Below are 18,543 nucleotides of genomic sequence, written 5' to 3'. Positions count from 1 at the left end.
TGGAAGAACTCCTGTTGACTCCAGTGGGCAGTAGCCTCACAATATTGGGCCAGATTTTCAGCTGATTTAAATGGAAGAGCTCTGTTGACATGTGCCCATGTACATCAGCTAACGATCTGACCCACTCTTTTTAGTTGAAATATTGAAAAAACTCTCCTTTAAAGTGTTTTTCACACATCAGTTTCATATGTTACAGACCTACAATGAAATACCTTGTAACAGTTATGAGTTATATTAAGTAGATTAAATGTTTGTATTAGAGAGCTCATTAATGCCACTCACATGTGCCCAAATACAACTCTAAACAAGGGCTGCTATAAAAAAACTGACACTGTGACACACATTTTCACAGCCAAAGAACCAGGTTGCCTTGTGAATGTAACTGGTTATTGTACTGTCCAGCCAACTACTTCTGGAGAGAATATGCAATTGAGAAATTAAAGGAGCCAGTGATGAGTTTCTGTAAAAAGGGAAATCATGGACAAAATTCATCCCTTGTGTAACTCCACTGAAGTCAGTGGAGATACGCAGAGAATTCAGCCCAGAGTCTTTGGCCTGGGGTTGGAAAATTCAGAATCCATGTTACCAGGGTCTGCCCAAAGCTGCAACTGTAACTTCTCTTGCACTGGGTGGCCTCTAGTGTGGTGGGGGCTCAATGGAAATGTTCACACAGTTTGAAACAGCATTATCCTTTCTTCTAATTTACCATTGGTGATAAAGGAAGATGGCCTGTCCTGCCCAGCTTCTGGCCTCTTCCTTTGCTGTTCACCGAGGTGACAAACATCCCTATCATGTGTCCAGGCATTCGGTGCATAGAGGGGAATTCACACACTAATCTAGAAGGCATATGGCCCATATGAACTGACAAATTATAAGTTTGCATCCATGTAATTAGGAATGTTTTCACTTCACTTACAAGTTATTGTTCATTTAGGATGGGATTTTCAAAGGCATCAAAGGGATTCCCAAATCCCACTGGCTTTCAATGGGAGTTGGGGATTTAACTTAGAGCTGATTGGGAAAAGATTCTTCCTACCTGCACCAGGAAAAAAAAATCTATTTTTTCTAATTATATAAAATAAAATTAAATAATCCAGAACATATTCACTTTTCAGTTGCCAAGAAGTGTAAAATATTCAGTTTTTAGTTTATGATAAACCCTCCCACCCCAAAAACCCAAATTTTTAAACCAAAACAAATGTATTCACAAATTTCTGATTTTGTCAAAAAGCCATTTGCCAAAAAAAAAAGTTTCAACTGAAAAATTTTGACCAGCTCTAACCTAGCAAGTGTTTTTGAAAATCCCATCCACAAAAATCCCACCCTTACTGATTTCTTTGTCCTGCTCACAGAAAAAGTCACTCATTTCAAAACCTCACAAATACCCATTTTCGCTTAAAGATCTGTTTTACATTAGCCTGTACTTCTCCCATTGCATCCAAGTACTGAACGTATGGCGCGTCTTACATGTTGATTTAGTACCAAAGCAAATGTCAGACATGTGGTACTAGTTATGATGCTGTCATTTTAAATCTCAGTCCCTGAACTCTTAAGTTATACCTTGATTTTATGGGTTGAAATCAGACCCATCAAGCTATTAAACATATGGTGTTGAAACTTCGGTTGTTATAACAGATTATCATTTAATCCCCTTAAAAGGTATTAGTCATTAGAAATTCTGAAACAAGCAGTTTTGCATATAGAACAGAACTTTTCATTTTTAATAGACTCCCTGTTGATATCTATCTCTGCTTGAATTCTACTCCTGACAAACCACTTGAGGCATGTATGTGCAATGAACCTTTGCCAGCTATTGCTGCTTCCTGCCAAACTCACCTCCAGCACCTTTCAAGTAGTATAACTTTGCATGAAATTGGGAGCTACATTCTAAAGCATCACCTATTTCATATGGACACTTTGTCCTTTTATTTCACAATGTGGTGAACTGAGGTCCAGGGAAGTGTCTATGGATCACAGCTATGTGCATGTACCTAAAAATCCTCAGACATGTAGAGTTGCTAGAGGTTGCATGGCACCTGCATGGTTGCAGAAGTGATGTGGTAGGCAGGTGCCGTGAAAATATGCATTTGTATTTGTCACCTATGTACACACTGCATCTGCTGGATCTGAAAGATATTGGGTCAGGCTGGTGCAGGACATGATGACATCATCTAAGCATTGCTGCCATTGGCAGGGGGAGCTTGAGAAACAGGCGATGGCTGTGGAGTAGCAAGTCAGGGCCATAAAAGATGTGAGGCAGAGTTGCTCTTTCTGCACAAGCACAGATGGCTTCCAAAGTTGCAGAACCGTCATGGTTCCATTGCACAGAGAACACACCACTTGCACCAGTGTGCATCAGGGACAGTACATTTTATATAGCAACTAGGGAGGTTTGAGCAGCAGCAAGGGGAAAAAAGCAAGATGTGGCTGGTAGGTCTGCAACTGTACAAATCTGTTGGCCAAGATCCCTGTGTAGGGTGAACGTGGAGGTTGCAACAGCTCCGATGCTCCACAGCCTACCAACAAGAGAAGGAAGGATTCTTTCCTGTCCACCCTGGCATTAGTGCTCTGTGCCACTTATTTGGATTTGGTACGTGGAAATAGGATTTGACCCTACTGTAGCATTCTTTCAGGAGGACAGAGATATATCCTGGGACCTGTTCCCGCCCCACTGCCAAAATAGCACTGCCTATTATTGCTTTAGACCAGCGGTTCTCATACTGTGGGTTGGGACCCCCAAAGTGCGACCCTGTTTTAATGGAGTCACCAGGGCTGCCGTTAGACTTGCTGGGGCCCAAGCCCACACTCCACCACCCGGGGCCGAAGCTGAAGCCCAAGGGGCCGAAGCCTGGGCCTGAAGCCCTTGGGCTTTGGCCCTCCCACCCGCAGCAGTGGGGCTCAGGCTTTGCGCCGCCTGCCTGGGGTGGCAGAGCTCGGGCGGGCTCAGGCTTCGGTCCCTGCTCCTGGGTTTCTGTAGTAATTTTTGTTGTCCGAAGGAGGGCACGGTGCAATGACGTTTGAGAACCCCTGCTTTAAACAATGCAAAATGTATGTCTAAAGCAGCTGAAGAGAAATTAAATTGGGAGCCTAGGTCCCCTCTAGGTTTTGGAAGTAGCAAATGTTGTCACTGTTCAAAAAATTGTAAAAACACACTTTTTGTTTATTTTAAGCTAAATGTCATATGCTCTTTCTCCCATCTGCCCACGGGAAGTCAAAGTTTATGTATAGAAAGAATAGCCATATACAAATCTTTTGCAACAATAAATGTGGATAGGGGCTAGGAATCAAATTTTAGTTACCTTTCATCATAATTGTATTCATATATGAGTACATAGAAGCAGTACTGTGACTTCCATTATATCTTTTATTCAAATATGTTGTATGTAGAGGCATTATGGGGCTGGGACATTGTAGTCAGAGATATTTTGTTGTTAAACTGTAAGAAATATGATAGTGGATTTATCTCTTCTGGGATTTTGCAAGAAGACATTTTCTTTTAGAGTCCTCTAAAGTGACATTCCAAAGAGATGGATGGGGGGAAGCTGCTGTTTCCAAAACATGCTATTTTCAAGATGCAGTTTATGGGTAATTAACTTTATTTGCCCCTAGTGTAACACAATTGTACAAAAATATATAATTGCCTTGATCTCTACATTGATGAAACAAACACTGTAGCTTTGCACTAACTGATGGAATTAATACTAATAATATTGTGCTAGCCAAGGTCACTGCGTGCCAGAGACAGACACTGGTATAAAATGTTGTGGGGCTTTGTGGGCTTTTTTCCCTGATTTGCCAATTAGATCAGAGAGCTCAGATGAAAACCAGCTTCTCCCTGTCTGTGTAGCAATTTTATTGTGAGTCTCATGATATTTGGTGTTTTTCTTATAGCCCCGTCTTGTGATTATATGAGTATCTCAGGTTTCATTTAAAATTAAGATTTCTAGCCCTAATAGTTGCAGAGAAAAACAAATGTGAGTCCAAATATCAAAAGGCAAAAAACACAAAAGAACATCACATGTATTTTTGTTGTTGTAAAAAAGCTCATGATTTTGGGGGGTGGGTAATAGTGTTCTCTCTCTGAAAACAAGAGAAATAAGCTTCTGCTGATCTTCCCCCCCCCACCCCCCCCGACATGGGTCAGCCAATCTAAGACACAGGAGAAAGATTAGGTGTCTTACTCTACGTGAGCTTTGTGAACTCAGAATGTGCCTGCAAACAGATTCATTGATAACTAGATAGATAGTCTGGGCACAAACAACATTATTTGTTTTCTTCTTTGTTTTGCATTGAACAAGACTGTTTTTATATCTACTTTATTACATGTAGCGAGGAAAGTGAGGTTGCCCTGCCAATCTTTCCAGATATATAGACAATGTTTACAATAGTCCCTCCCCTCAAATTTCCCTATCTGAAGCAGGAAATATCTGACAAGTTCAAACCAAATGCTGACCTAAGAAATTCAAATCTGACAGTGTGTCTCAAATTTCATTTTCTCAGTAACTTCACTTACAGTATAATGGTAACAATTACAAGGCTTATTTTGGATTTTCCACATATTTCACTCCAGGTTGATACATTTCTGTCTTCTTGGAACAAGGATGCAGAATCATGGGGCTTTTCTTCCTGAATACTTTTTTTCCAGTTCAGTTATGTCCATGTGCTTCTCAAGGATCCGCCAGCCAGAAGCTGACACTATGCCATTTTCTACTGACAATGCACATGTGTGTAATATTTTTGCCTGAAGAAAATAATATGATTTCAAATGCGAACGTTTCCAGTCCTCCTCCTGAAAAAGTAAAGTAACTCACCTGCCAAACACTCCGTGTTTATCTCCTAGTTTATGGTAGATGTTTTGTATTAAACTCGCTTCTGCTTTTGGACAGAGATTGAGCCAATTGGTGTCAAAAGTGTGGGTCCTAAATCCACGTTTAAGCACCAGAAGAGAAGTAGCCTATATTTCAAAGGTGCTGACCATCTACAGCGGACATGGACCTCTTTGGGATTTTTGGGTAGCAATAGAGTTGCTGGTCTTCCACAGTTACCAGAGAGGACCAAGATGTGGTGCATCAGGGAGTTTAAACGTAGGAACTTCCTGGTTAGGGAGTTCTCTAGGTGCTGCTTAAAGCATGGATCTTTGTGTCTATGTCCTTATACTACATGGTTTCAGAAGTGAATGAATCCCTCTCTCTAAAGACAGAGTAAAGGAAAGATGAGACCCCCACACACACACACTGCCAAAGCAGTGAAAATGGAAAATCAGGGAAGAGACTTGTGAAAGCTACAGCAGGACGGAGGCAGAGCCTTGTCTCAGCACAGCAATGGAGCCCATAGTACAAATGGGTCTGTGAGAGAAGTCTGATTTTGGCAACTCAGACAGCTGAGATCCATAGATTTGAGCAATTCTGGATGACTTCTGTTTTAACAGAGAAAGCACAAGAATTCCATGTAATGCCCTGATATTTGCCATGGGTGATGCTGCTGCTGATATACTGTGCATGCTGCTCCCTATTGGAGGATCATAATGCCACTATATAAAGCCATGGCTTGCCCACACCTAGAAAACTGCATGCAGTTCTGGTTGCCCAGTCTGAAAAAAGGTGTATTAGAGTTGGAACTGGTACAGAGAAGGGCAACAAAAATCATTAGGAATAGGGAACAACTTCCATCTGAGGAGAGCTTAAAAAGACTGGGACTGTTCAGCTTAGAAAAGAGACAACTAAGGGGGGGATATGAGAGATGTCTATAAAATCATGAATGGCCTGGAGAAAATAAAGTAGGAAGTGTTATTTCCCTATTCACATAACCCAAGAACTAGGGGTCATCCAATGAAATTAACAGGCAGCAGGTTTAACACAAACATAAGAAAGTACTTCTTCAGGCAATACACAATCAACCTGTGGAACTCATTGCCACGGCACATTGTGAAGGTCAAAATATAAGTGGGTTGACAGGGATAGGTCCATCCTTCATGAACCCATGCTCTAGGTGTCCCTAAGCCTCTGACTGCCAGAAACTGGGACTGGACACTCAATAAATTGCCCTGTTCTGTTCATTCCCTCAGAAGCATCTGGCACCAGCCACTGTCGGAAGACAGGATTCTGGACTAGATGGGCAATTGCTCTGACTCAGTATGGCCATTCTGATGTTATCTTTTTATGAGGAAAAGATAAAATACTCCAAAGTGAAAGAGGCTTTTGATACCCATTTCATAGGCAGACAGAATATTACATATGAAAGGGCAAATTTAGTAGGAGGTGCCAGCCTCAAGGGAAAAGCCTCAGACTTTTATTACTGCAGTTCATAGTCTTGCCGAACATTCGAATATAAACTAGCAGAACTAATAAGAGACACCAGTTGATCAGTACAGCTTCAGTTAGACTCAGATCTCACACTAGCAAAGGTAAGAATCCAAGAAGCTGTAAAGAAACAGCTTTGTGACTTGCATACTAACAGTATATGGGAAACTGCTTCAGACAAAACTGACACAGTAATGAGAGAAAGCCCCAAATGTGAAAGGAGCAATCAGACCAAATGTACACCATAAGAACAGTGCACAACTGGAGAGTGGGAGACCGAAGAACCTTAATAGGAGGGAAGCTTAGAAAAGCTATAGAATATGTGACAAGACACAGCTTGCAACTTTGTCCAGCTAGCAAGGCAGAAGGTAGGAGATGCCACAAAATCGGACACTGTGCAATAGCATGCAGATCGCCAAGAGTAGTGGAAACGATAGAAGAGGGAGTGTTATCAGATAACAGTGAATGCTTACTTCTAGGGACTATATTCTTAATAGAACAGAGAACACCTGGGTGCTCAAGCATGAATAAAAATGGTTGAAACCTTAAATTTAAAATTGATACAGGGGCAGCAGTAACTGGATTTCCAAAAAAGATAATAATTGATTCCAGGATGGAGATCTGCAAAGACCAAATAAGATTCTATGTGGGGCTATGTAGTAGGGTGCACTCTGCTCCTGTCTTCTAGCATCACATAAATGACTAACTCCAGTGACTGTGTATCCACACCATGCTGTTTATTTATGTTCCCTCCACTAACACCTTTACGGTCCTGTGCAGTAATGCTGTGTAGTGTCCCCTGTGTTTCCAGCCCTTTCCCCACAGCCTGAGAGAACCAGAGATGTCAGTGAGACTGGGCTCAGCAAGCCTAGTTCTTCTCTCCCTCACTTCCTTCCGTGCCCTTCTTATCAGTTTTGAGCTGATGGGCTAATTGGCTCTTTAACTCACCCAGCCTCCTCAATTAATTAGGTAATTAACTTCAACTACCCCAGTCAGCCTTCTCCAGAAGAACTAATTGGTGTCAGAGTGCAATCTCACTTGCTAACTGTCACCAGCTAGTAACATTATATTGAATAAAAAGAAAAGGAGTACTTGTGGCACCTTAGAGACTAACAAATTTATTTGAACATAAGCTTTCATGAGCTACAGCTCATTTCATCAGATGCATGCAGTGGAAAATACAGTGGGGAGATTTATATACACAGAGAACATGAAACAATGGGTGTTACCATACACACTGTAACAAGAGTGATCAGGTAAGGTGAGCTATTACCAGCAGGAGAGCGGGGGGGAAGGGGGAAAAACTTTTTGTGGTGATAATCAAGGTGGGCTATTTCCAGCAGTTGACAAAAACGTCTGAGGAACAGTGGGGGGGGGGGGAATAAACACAGGGAAATAGTTTTTTTTACTTTGTGTAATGACACATCCACTCCCAGTCTTTATTCAAGCCTAAGTTAATTGTATCCAGTTTGCAAATTAATTCCAATTCAGCAGTCTCTCATTGGAGTCTGTTTTTGAAGTCTTTTTGTTGAAGAATTGCCACTTTTAGGTCTGTAATCGAGTGACCAAAGAGATTGAAGTGTTCTCCAACTGGTTTTTGAATGTTATAATTCTTTCCTAGTGGAGACTCCAAAGAGGCCTTCTCTGGTGAAATCAGGTTCATCTTTAACATTTTTCAACACAACAAAGAGAGGATCTGAGTCCTGTGAGTATTTTGTCAGGAAGTGAGCCCCCTCCACAGAGAACACCATGCACAAACTCAATAGAAGTGAGAACACACTCTGGAAGACTGATCAAACCTCCTCAAAGGCTTGATCCTTAGAATACTGCTCAGTACTATTTAAATGCAATTGATAAGAGGACATAATCGTGTAAATAGTTTTAAGGAATTTGTAGTTTATTTTGAACTGTTGTGGGTATATACATGGCTTTATAATTATATTTGAATTTATTATAAACAAAGGGACATGAGTGTTAATAAAGTTTCTGGTCCTCCAGAGTTACCAGAGAGGATCAGGATGTGTTGCAGCAGGGAACTTAATAAATGTAGAAATTCCAGGCTAGGGCATCCTCTAGATGCTGTTTAAAACATGGCTCTTTGTGTTTATGGCCTCCCACTACAGGTGCTCATCATCTTTGAAAGCCAGGCTGCTTATAATTTGTACTTTGTTACTTGTCTGATACATTCACCCTACTCTAGGGCATCAAGCTCAACTGCATAAATGTGTACACTTACACACACTAACAATAATTTGAATCATCCTGAGAATTCCACTGTCATGGAGGGAGGCTCCTTTTTTGTTTACATTTTACGGTCTCACTTTATACTAATGGTACATCTATAAATAATTTTGAAAGGTTAATCGCAATTCATAGATGTTTGCTCAGTAGTTATAGCTAAAAACCAGATAAAATACTTTTGATTGACTTGACGTAATTTATCAGTTAAATGATTCAATGATGTTTTAATCATGTATTAACCCTTTATAAATGATCACTTAACATAAAGTGTGACCCTTTTTATACTAGCTCATTCATATGATGAAAGATTTTGAAGTGTATTTCGAAGCCATTTTAGAGTCTTTCAAGTTGGGCTCCCAAAATCATCAGATGCTTTTGATAATTTTGGCCATAAAAACCAGGCAGCAACAGTAGTTCAACATCCAAGGGCACAGTCCTGGAAACCGTTACTCATGTGGGTAGCCCTTGCTCACTAGAGTAGTCCCATGAAATCAAACACACTAAATTGCTTGAGTATGGATTATTCTCATGAGCAAGGGTTTGCAGGGCAAGGGTTGCATGGTTCTGTTGTAGGTGGACATAAAACAATGCAAAGGTTAAGGAGTTATTTTGGTCATTTAGAAAATGTCTTAGATACCTCCAGGTTGCGAGCTTGTATTGCTGTTCCCAGGCATCTCCTGGAGGATTCTTTACTGCAGTGTTTTTAACTAGATCCATCCACCGTTAGGATTCTTGCCCCTCTATCCTTGAGTTTCTTGATTACCAGTCAATCCAAATACCAATGCAGGGGACAATATTGGGTAACCAACCACACCTTTGAGGGAAAGAGTCTGTGCACTGTGAAGAACTGGAGTGGTCTCTGCTGCAGATGAACCTCTTTTCATGCAAACTTTATAATTTTCTTCTAATCACTTTCCTCTATCAGCGTCCCAGTCACCTGTTCCAACTTCTGCCGAGTAGGTTAATTCTCCCCCTCGCCCCCGCATGAGTTCACAAGCAAACTGTAAGTAAGCTAGACAAATCATTTAGGACTTTTAATGGATTCCAACTGTGTCTGCAGATGGGTGTTTGTAAAATTCAATTTGGAACTTGGCATTGTTTTTAAAACGACTATGTATTTTTACTGCAATTGTCCAAATAATGCGTTAAATGCAGGAAAATTGATCTCTATTTACTAACACACAGTTTGCAGTCCCCTATCCATCTTAGCTGCCTTTTCCCGCCCCCCATCCTCTGAAGGTTCTATTACTCTCCACTGGACTGAATGATGCTTCTTCTGTAATGGGGGATGGCATTTAGCTTGTTTTAGAGATACACATTTCCTGGTTCCCTGACGTTGTGGGATATAAGAAAAAAAGTATTTACTCAGTTGTTTCACAATTTTAAAAACATGTGCTAAGGAGACTTAGCACTATACATTTGAAAGCAAACTGATCTTTCCTTTTCACCCAAATGAAATCTAAATAAGGCTGAGCTATTGAGAGCCTATTATCTGAACATAATGCCTGCAGAGCTGGGACTGAATTTTTGGTCCTGTAGTTTCAAACATACTATACGGGCCTTTAAACACATGAGCCAACAGAAAATTTACATTATGGATCATCTATAGAAAGATTTTATGTTATATATGAGCCGTAACAAGCCAATAGAGTGCAACACTCTCACAAATATAGAGTATATCTGATTTTGCTCCCACTGAAGTCAATGACTAAAACCTCTCATTAATGTTATTTGAGTGAGGACTGGACCTTTAATAATTCCCGAAGAGTGAGACAGATTTTCCTGATTTAGGAGACTAAGAAGCAAGTACCATACAGTAAATCCTGGAGGTTGGCCAGACAAACTGAGCGGACCTGAAGGAAACAAGATTTGTCTCTCTTTTGAGCACAGCAGATAAGACCAGTCCTGAAGGAGGAGTCCAGTGTCTCTGAAAACCACTACACATCAGCTTTGGTATTCTGGGGCCTGCTCCAACTCTGATTAAATCAGTGGAAAGACTACCATTAACTTTAATAGGCGTACGGTCAGTCCAAACTGATACCTAGAAAAATTTTCAGTAGGCATATGATTGCTCTAATATGGTCACAACAACCCAAATAGCAAAGTTTAATGATGAAAGTTATGAATTAACTGCCACCGAAAGATTCTTAAAATCAGAAATCTAAATTCAGAACTCACTGCAGAGGATGAATAATTCACAAGTCATTCTTGCAGGTGGTGACTTAACTGAATTTTTTTTTTAGGTTACTTGTCATCAGTTCTTAGCTGTATTTACATATATCCATTTCTAGATATGTATATCTTATCTTGTAATTACTTTCCAAGTGTTGATTTGGTGTTTATGCTGGATGGGATAGCAACAGTTTTCAACTGGCTGTTATGATGAACAAGCATCGAGTTAATTTTTTTGCACTAAATCTTTTCTGTTGATTTGCATTTTTGATTCACAAACACACACACACCCATTTATTTTTGTTTAATTCGTCATTTGCAGCATGACTTTTCAGAAGCACAGCATATCTGCATGTTCCCACTGATGCCAAAAGTCTTTTGAGGTCCAATCTGGAACCAAATGACGTCAGTGAGAATTTTTTGCCCTTGACTTTAGCAGGAGCAAGATTGGACATTCTCTGGCTCCAATCCTCGATTCACTGCATATCAACAGGCCTGTTGCTTGGAGCCCTGCTGAAGTAAATTGACCTCTGCATGGGCACAGCAGTCCATCCATGCACAGCCAATTGAAGAATCAAGGCTTATACTACTTACGTGCCTACATGCACTCTGTTGGCTGGCTGCAGCTTAGATATACACTAAGAATCCTTCTGTTGCTGATAGCTAACATACCTTTTCCGTTAAGTCAAACTGTCAGAGCTCTTTACAGAGGTCTGTAGGTTTCACCCCCAGCTCTGCAGGTGTGTAATTCATGTATTGTGTAGTGCTAGAAACTACTGCAAAATTATTAGTGGCCTCATTCTGAGACGTACTGAGCACCTGCTACTTTCACTGACTTCAGTGGGATTTGCTAGTACTCAGCTGTCATAAATATAAAGGGAAGGGTAAACACCTTTAAATCCCTCCTGGCCAGAGGAAAAACCCTTTCACCTGTAAAGCGTTAAGAAGCTAAGATAACCTTGCTGGCACCTGACCAAAATGACCAATGAGGAGACAAGATACTTTCAAAACTTGGGGGGGGGACGACAAAGGGTCCTCTCTGTCTGTGTGATGTTTTTGCCGGGACCAGAGCAGGCATGCAGGTCAGAACTCCTGTAAAGAGTTAGTAAGCAATCTAGTTAGATATGTATTAGATTCTGTTTTGTTTAAATGGCTGATAAAATAAGTTGTGCTGAATGGAATGTATATTCCTGTTTTTTTGTAACTTAAGGTTTTGCCTAGAGGGATTCTCTATGTTTTGAATCAGATTACCCTGTAAGGTATTTACCATCCTGATTTTACAGAGGTGATTCTTTTACTTTTTCTTTAATTAAAATTCTTCTTTTAAGAACCTGATTGCTTTTCATTGTTGTTAAGATCCAAAGGTTTGGGTCTGTATTCACCTATGCAAATTGGTGAGGACTTTTATCAAGCCTTCCCCAGGAAAGGGGGTGTAGTGCTTGGGGGGGGGGAATATTTTGGGGAGGAGATGTTTTCAAGTGGGCACTTTCCCTGTTATTTTTGTTAGACACTTTGGTGGTGGCAGCATAAAGGTTCAAGGACAAAAGGTAAAAGTTTGTACCTTGGGGAAGTTTTAACCTGAGCTGGTAAGAATAAGCTTAGGGGGTCTTTCATGCAGGTCCCCACATCTGTACTCTAGAGTTCAGAGTGGGGAAGGAACCTTGACATCAGTACATCTGAAAATTAGGTTGGGACAATACAGAGGGTAGAAAGAGAAGGCAGATGCTAGGGATGCTCACTGGAGGAGAGAGAGGAGAACACCATAATAATCCCTAGTCATAAATTTGCTGCTGACTTAGTATTTAACTTTGCGACTGGTATGTCTTTTCAGGTTTCACTGACTTATCTTCTTTTTAAGAGTTCAAAAACAGCTAATGATAAATGAGCCATATTCCCCTGGGTTTTCTTTTCCCCTTTAGAGGCTATGGTTAATATTTTCATAACCGATAAATACTATGTGGAAGTGAGAGTAACAGTTTCACCTTTAATGCTGTTAGTCTACTTGTGATTTGCAAGTTACACAACAACTGCAGTTGCTGGTGGGGAAAAAGCAATAGTTTACAAAACCCAATAGAAATCATCAGTAATTAGGGATCAGAGCTGGCCAAAACTACAGATTTCCAGTTCCAGGGAAATTTGGAAACTTGGTTTTGTTCTGATTTGGACTGAAACAATAAAATTTAAAATTTCCCATGAACCCAAAAAAGTTTCATTTCATGAACACTGACACATGGTATTTCTCAAACAAAATATGCTCCCTGGGATCATAGGAGCTGCTGACTCAAATAAGATAAGAATGTCAATTTTAGGCAGCAGCTGCTGGGGTTCTGAGGGTCTGCAGCTCTGGGGCAGCCCTACTACGCAGACTGCCCTGTGCCAGGGACTCCAGGACTTCCAAAATCCCAGGGCTGCCTGCTTAAGAGCCAGGCAACATAGGGAACCAGCTGGCCCAGGAGCCTCATAGCCCTGGGGTCTCCAGGACCAGGGCAGGGTTGCCCTACAGCCACAGACCTCAATGCTCACCCCAGGACTTCCAGGCTCCCAGCTCCATGGCAGGGAGTTCAGAAGCTCTGAGAGCCACCATGGTTCCAGGCTTCCTGTTTCATGGCTTTGAAAACTTTAGGGCATCAGATCAAATAAACGTACTCAGTAAGTCTGGGAGCTATTTTGCCTTTCACAAAAAAGAAGTACTTCTTTAAAAGACGGTGTTGGCCCATGCCTTGCAACATGCTAATTAGTAACAAAAGACAACCCTTCATGAATCAGTCTTTTAATCAGGTGTTGGTAAATGAAATGGGGGGAGGGTGATCAGAGAATTTAGTGGAGAAAGTGTTAATTTGGAACTCAGTTTAGAGATCAAAGCAGAGCTATGCAGAGATATGTAAAAAGCACATTAAAAATACAAGTGTGGACTGGAGGTCCTCATTCTGATTTGCTTTTTCCATCAACTCAGAGATCAAAAGGCAGAACGATTACGTTAATTTTCACTTTTTAATGTACACCTCCCCCCAGACCCCCTGCTCCTTCCATCATGTTCTTTATCCTGTGTCCTCCTGAAGAGACTGTAGTTACTGAAAGGCTGTATTTTCCTATTTGATAGTTTTCTATGAGGTACCACCTTAAATGTATAGCCAACACAGTTACAGGAGAGCCAGATAGATGCTATTCTGTCTCAAACATCACTAACAAAATTGCAAGAGGTTGCAATAATTTCCCTATCTTAGACCCACATTTCTACTCGTGCCTTCATCTTTTGTGGTGTTTCAGCAGGGGTGCAACAAGGAGATAAAGTTTCTCTCACCATCCTCCCACCTTGCAGGGCCAGTCACAATCTGGCCTTGTTTGTATTGCTGATTGCGTGAAACTGAAGGAAACTCATGCCTACTTAATAAAATGCATGGGTATGTATCAGTTTTTCTAGATACAGGGCAGCTCTTAAAGTAGACTCTAGCCATATGCTCGCCTTGGACACCACTGTGACTTTTAGAATTTGGTCGTTAACTTTAAATTTAACAAATCTGTTGTCTGCAGCAAAAGATTACTGAAGCCATCCTGTCTTGATCACGAGCCAAATGTGGTTTGCTATATTACTACAGGTATTTCTGTGAGACAACTGTTGTATTAACGTAGATGGAATATACAGGCCAAAGTTTTAACATAACCCAATCACCGTCCAACATTAAACAGTGTAAAATAAGGTTTAGGGTTTGGCATCAAGAGTCCTCAGCCTTATTACCATGGCAGGCACACTGTTAAAACTCCTTTTAACCTTTTACTAGATACAGAAAAGTAGGGGAAGCTGTTAAAGTATTTGGAACATAAAATGTTCATTTTAAAAACATTCCTTATTCCCTTTAGCTGGAAATTAAAAAAACACCTTCTTTGCCATGGTTTTAGGTTTGTGGCTCTCCCCCAACCTCATTCTTAGTTACAGAACGTGTGTTGTTGTAGTGTATGTCTACACCGCAAGTAGACACACACGACTGGCCCATGCCAGCTGATTTGGGCTACAGGGCTATTTAATTACAGTGTCGACTTTGGGGCTTGGGCTACAGCCCAAGATCTGGGACCTTCCCAACTCACAGGGTCCTAGAGCCCAGGCTCCGGTCCTAGAGCCCAGGCTCCAGCCCTAGCCCAAATGTCTACACTGCAATTAAATAACCCCTTAGCCCAAGCCCTGTGAGCCTGAGTCAGCTGGCACAGACCAGCCAGCAGTTTTTAATTGCAGTGTAGACGTACAGTAAGAGTCTGAATCAACTTCCATTGAAGCAAATGAAAAAAGAAAAGGGAAAAAAAAACCCACCTCCCACTGACTTTAATGGGAGCTGGGTCACGTCACTGATCATTTGAAGAATATAATACCATTGGGCCTTCCCAAGACAAGAAAATAACTATCATCTTGTCACTCCTTTGGACAAGCTGGTTTGATATAGGAACACAGTAATCACTGACGATTTCTCACATGAAGGATTTTTGTTTGTTTTTTGTACAGATACATGGCCATTATCGATCCCCTGAAGCCCAGACTGTCTGCAACTGTAACGAAGGTGGTCATTGGGAGTATATGGATTTTGGCTTTCCTGCTTGCATTTCCCCAGTGCCTCTACTCCATAACCAAAGTGATGCCTGGAAGAACTCTTTGCTATGTAGCATGGCCAGGTGGTCCAAAACAGCACTTTACGTAAGCTTTTCGGCTTTTATACTCAGGCATGGCTATATCTAAACTGCAGGCTTATTTTAATTTTGCAGAGGGATCGCAAGAATAACTTGCAGGCCAAGAAACCAAGCCCTGTACCTATCCCATGCTCACAATCTGGGTTACAGAGATTTTCAGCCATATTCTCATCTGGTGTAAGTTGACGTAGCTCTACAGAAGACAATGGAGCTACACCAATTTACACCAGCTAAGGATCTAGCCCTTAATCTGCAGGAGTTTGGGATGGTACGTTACTTATGAGTGACAAATTTATACGGAAGGAGATCTTCTTTCATTTACCTGTCAGGACCAAAGTTAAAATTCTGTGTTTGCTCTTCAATAGCAGTTCACCACACTGCCACCAAAACCAGGACTTATGTTTATATAGGTTTTTGAGGCAACCCCATGCATTGCAGGATAAACGAGGAAGTCTGTACACTGATCTCAGTAGTTGAAGATGCCAGTTTTTCAAATATTTGGATTTTAAAAGTTGTTTATGGGTACTTTATTGTGCAATATTTGTCTACCCAGAAAACTGGTCTCAGTGACACTATTTTACAGTGTTGTAACTCCACTGATTTCAATGAGTTACTCCTGATAAATAGCAGCCAGCATGAGTTCAGAATCAGAACTATAGGTTTTAATAATGACTTCAGATCTTTAACAGTTTTCCGTCTGCTTTTAATGCAATTTACTTAAGACTTTCATGATGGACAGTAAAGAACAAAATACTGGGCCAAATCCCCAGCTGGTGTAAACAGTCACCATTTACGCCATCTGAGACTGACCCCTTAGGTAGTAGAGAAAATGTCTTATTTATTTCTCAAACATTCAGAAAATTCTATCTGAATAGTTCCTTTCAAAGCATTTATCAGTTCAATGCTCTTTTGTTGCAGGTATCATGTCATTGTGATTGTATTAGTGTATTGCTTTCCACTGCTTGTCATGGGTATCACTTATACCATAGTTGGAATTACCCTTTGGGGAGGCGAGATTCCAGGTGACACATCTGACAAATACCACGAGCAGCTCAAAGCTAAGAGAAAGGTACTGTTCCATTAAACCTTGCTAAGTACATTTTTTTTTTTCCTGCTGAAATCACTAGCAATTACGTTGTAAAGTATTGGAAGTGTTTTATTTCAAACAGAATGGCATTTGAGACTGTTATAAAAGAACTCTGTTTAAATTGCAATTGATTTTGACAGGGTTTCCCCCCTCCCCACCATGTGGTGGCTGTTCAAACAAATGATGTAAATGTTTGGATTTTAACTCTTTACTCCAATTCTAGGAGGCTCTGAGTAACATTTAGTCAAGCATACAATTGTGTCCTTGAGATGTGGAAACAGAAGGCCTGCCTTATTAACAGAACTAAAGTGATGATCCTGGAAATTCTTGGGTTCAGCTTTGTTTGTTCTCTGAACAGTAGCTGTTTGTTGACCTGATCCAAATCCAGCGGAAGTCAATGAGAATCTTTCTATGACTTAATAGGTTTTGGATCTGGCCTATTTCAGTACACAGATAAGAGCTGCTTTACCTATTCATGTAACGAATGCTATGCATTAGAAATTAGCACCTTTTACAGTGAAAATCAACTGATCCTTTCAATTATTTTTTTCAATGTATTTCATTAGTTTTAATTATTTGTATAATCAATATTTCAGTTTATACGTTGTTAGTGAACCATTTACTTTGACAATTCACTCAGTAGTTGTGCAATTGGTCACATGGATCAGATTGTATTGTTTCTGCTTCTTAGGCGGACGACAGAACATTCTAAGTAGGATAGTAACCAAATAAATAAGCCCTTCTGTTATTCATTTTTTGTGCTAAAATTCTTTAAAATGGATTTGCAAACATTGAGCCCAATGATGGAACTCTAACTTGCTTTGGTGAGCACATACTCAATTAGTCTGACTGGTCATCCCAAAGTTATCCAAACATTTGTGAATAATGAACATAATCCCATGAGTCATAACAAACTGAACAAAAAACACTTTGTGAAATACTCGTGAATCAGTTATTCCAACTCTCCCACAAGCTCGCCATCACAATTAAAATTCACATAGAAGGACACCACCAAATTCTGCGTACTACTAGTGTTGTCTTAGACAGTTGTGATCTTGGAATGCAAAAATTATGTTAATGTAAATAACTATTAGCCTTAATTAAACCCATCCATGCTTTCTGACTATCTACATAGCAAACTCTGGCTTGCTACCACTCCACTATAACGGGGGGGGGGAAGACCCTCAAAGTCCTGATGCAGTATGCATTAAACCATAGGATGGATTCTTGGGTGCTTCAGTTGTTTCAAAAACATACAAAGGAACATAGAAGGAAGTGCTCCCAGACAGTACAAGTGATCACACCCTTAGAATAGAGGGCCTAGAAAGGGAGATGTCAGGGCTACCAAGAGTGTTTCTGAGCCCAGGATACATCATATAGTCTTGATCAGTTGGCAAGAGCAAACAGAACAAATTCCCACTTTTGTCAAAAAGTGGGGTGCAAGGGGGAGCAAGCAGCAATGCAACTCAGGGCTGGGGGTGGGAAGGGCCCAGGTAAGTGGCTTGGGCCAGTCCCACCTGGGGGAATGGGGGAAGGCTCAAGCTAACTCTGTGGTGTCCTGTTTTCCCTTTGGGAAATATGGTCCCCCTACAGTGGGATGAATGCAATGTCTTCTATGTATAGGTTGCAAACAGTTTCACTCACCCAAGTCCTGGATGCTTAAGGAAGTTTAGGCTACCACCTGCAACTTGGACCCATGTCCTTAATAACTAGTAACACCCTGTGGAAAATATTGGAAAGGACTTTGAACAGCTCCTTTTTGGAGGGCAAAGTGCCAGCATCTCTTAAAGAAGCAACTGTTAGGCCCTGCTCAAGCAACCATCTTTTAACAGACTCTTACCAGTTATTGCCTTAACTCTATTCTTGTGGGAGCAGGGGAGGGTAGGGGGGACATGGTAATTTTAAACTAAGTGAAATGTAATTATTAAGGAAATCTGGAAAATGTACTTAATTGTATCCCCCCGAAGCTAAATGCTTTAGATTCAGTTCAAGGAATATAAAAAGCATTTCCATAGTGCTCTGTTTAGATCTTTAACAGGGTCCTTATCTCCCATGGGAGCAGGAATGAAT

The 18,543-nt window shown here is 40.8% G+C and overlaps 1 protein-coding gene across 1 annotated transcript in view; it reads left to right on the top strand.

Annotated features, from left to right (window-relative positions):
* Positions 1-18,543, top strand: part of TACR3 (tachykinin receptor 3) — a 68,094-nt gene that overhangs the window by 11,280 nt on the left and 38,271 nt on the right. Inside the window, exons 2-3 of the mRNA XM_074950696.1 lie at positions 15,205-15,393; positions 16,305-16,455. Of these exons, the coding sequence (XP_074806797.1) occupies positions 15,205-15,393; positions 16,305-16,455 (340 nt within the window). The remainder of the gene's footprint in view (positions 1-15,204; positions 15,394-16,304; positions 16,456-18,543) is intronic.

Source organism: Natator depressus, chromosome 4 (assembly GCF_965152275.1).
Source record: "Natator depressus isolate rNatDep1 chromosome 4, rNatDep2.hap1, whole genome shotgun sequence".
NCBI classification, from domain to species: Eukaryota; Metazoa; Chordata; order Testudines; family Cheloniidae; genus Natator; species Natator depressus.
The sequence above is the reverse complement of the archived record's forward strand: the minus strand, read 5'-3'. Positions and strand labels throughout refer to the sequence as shown.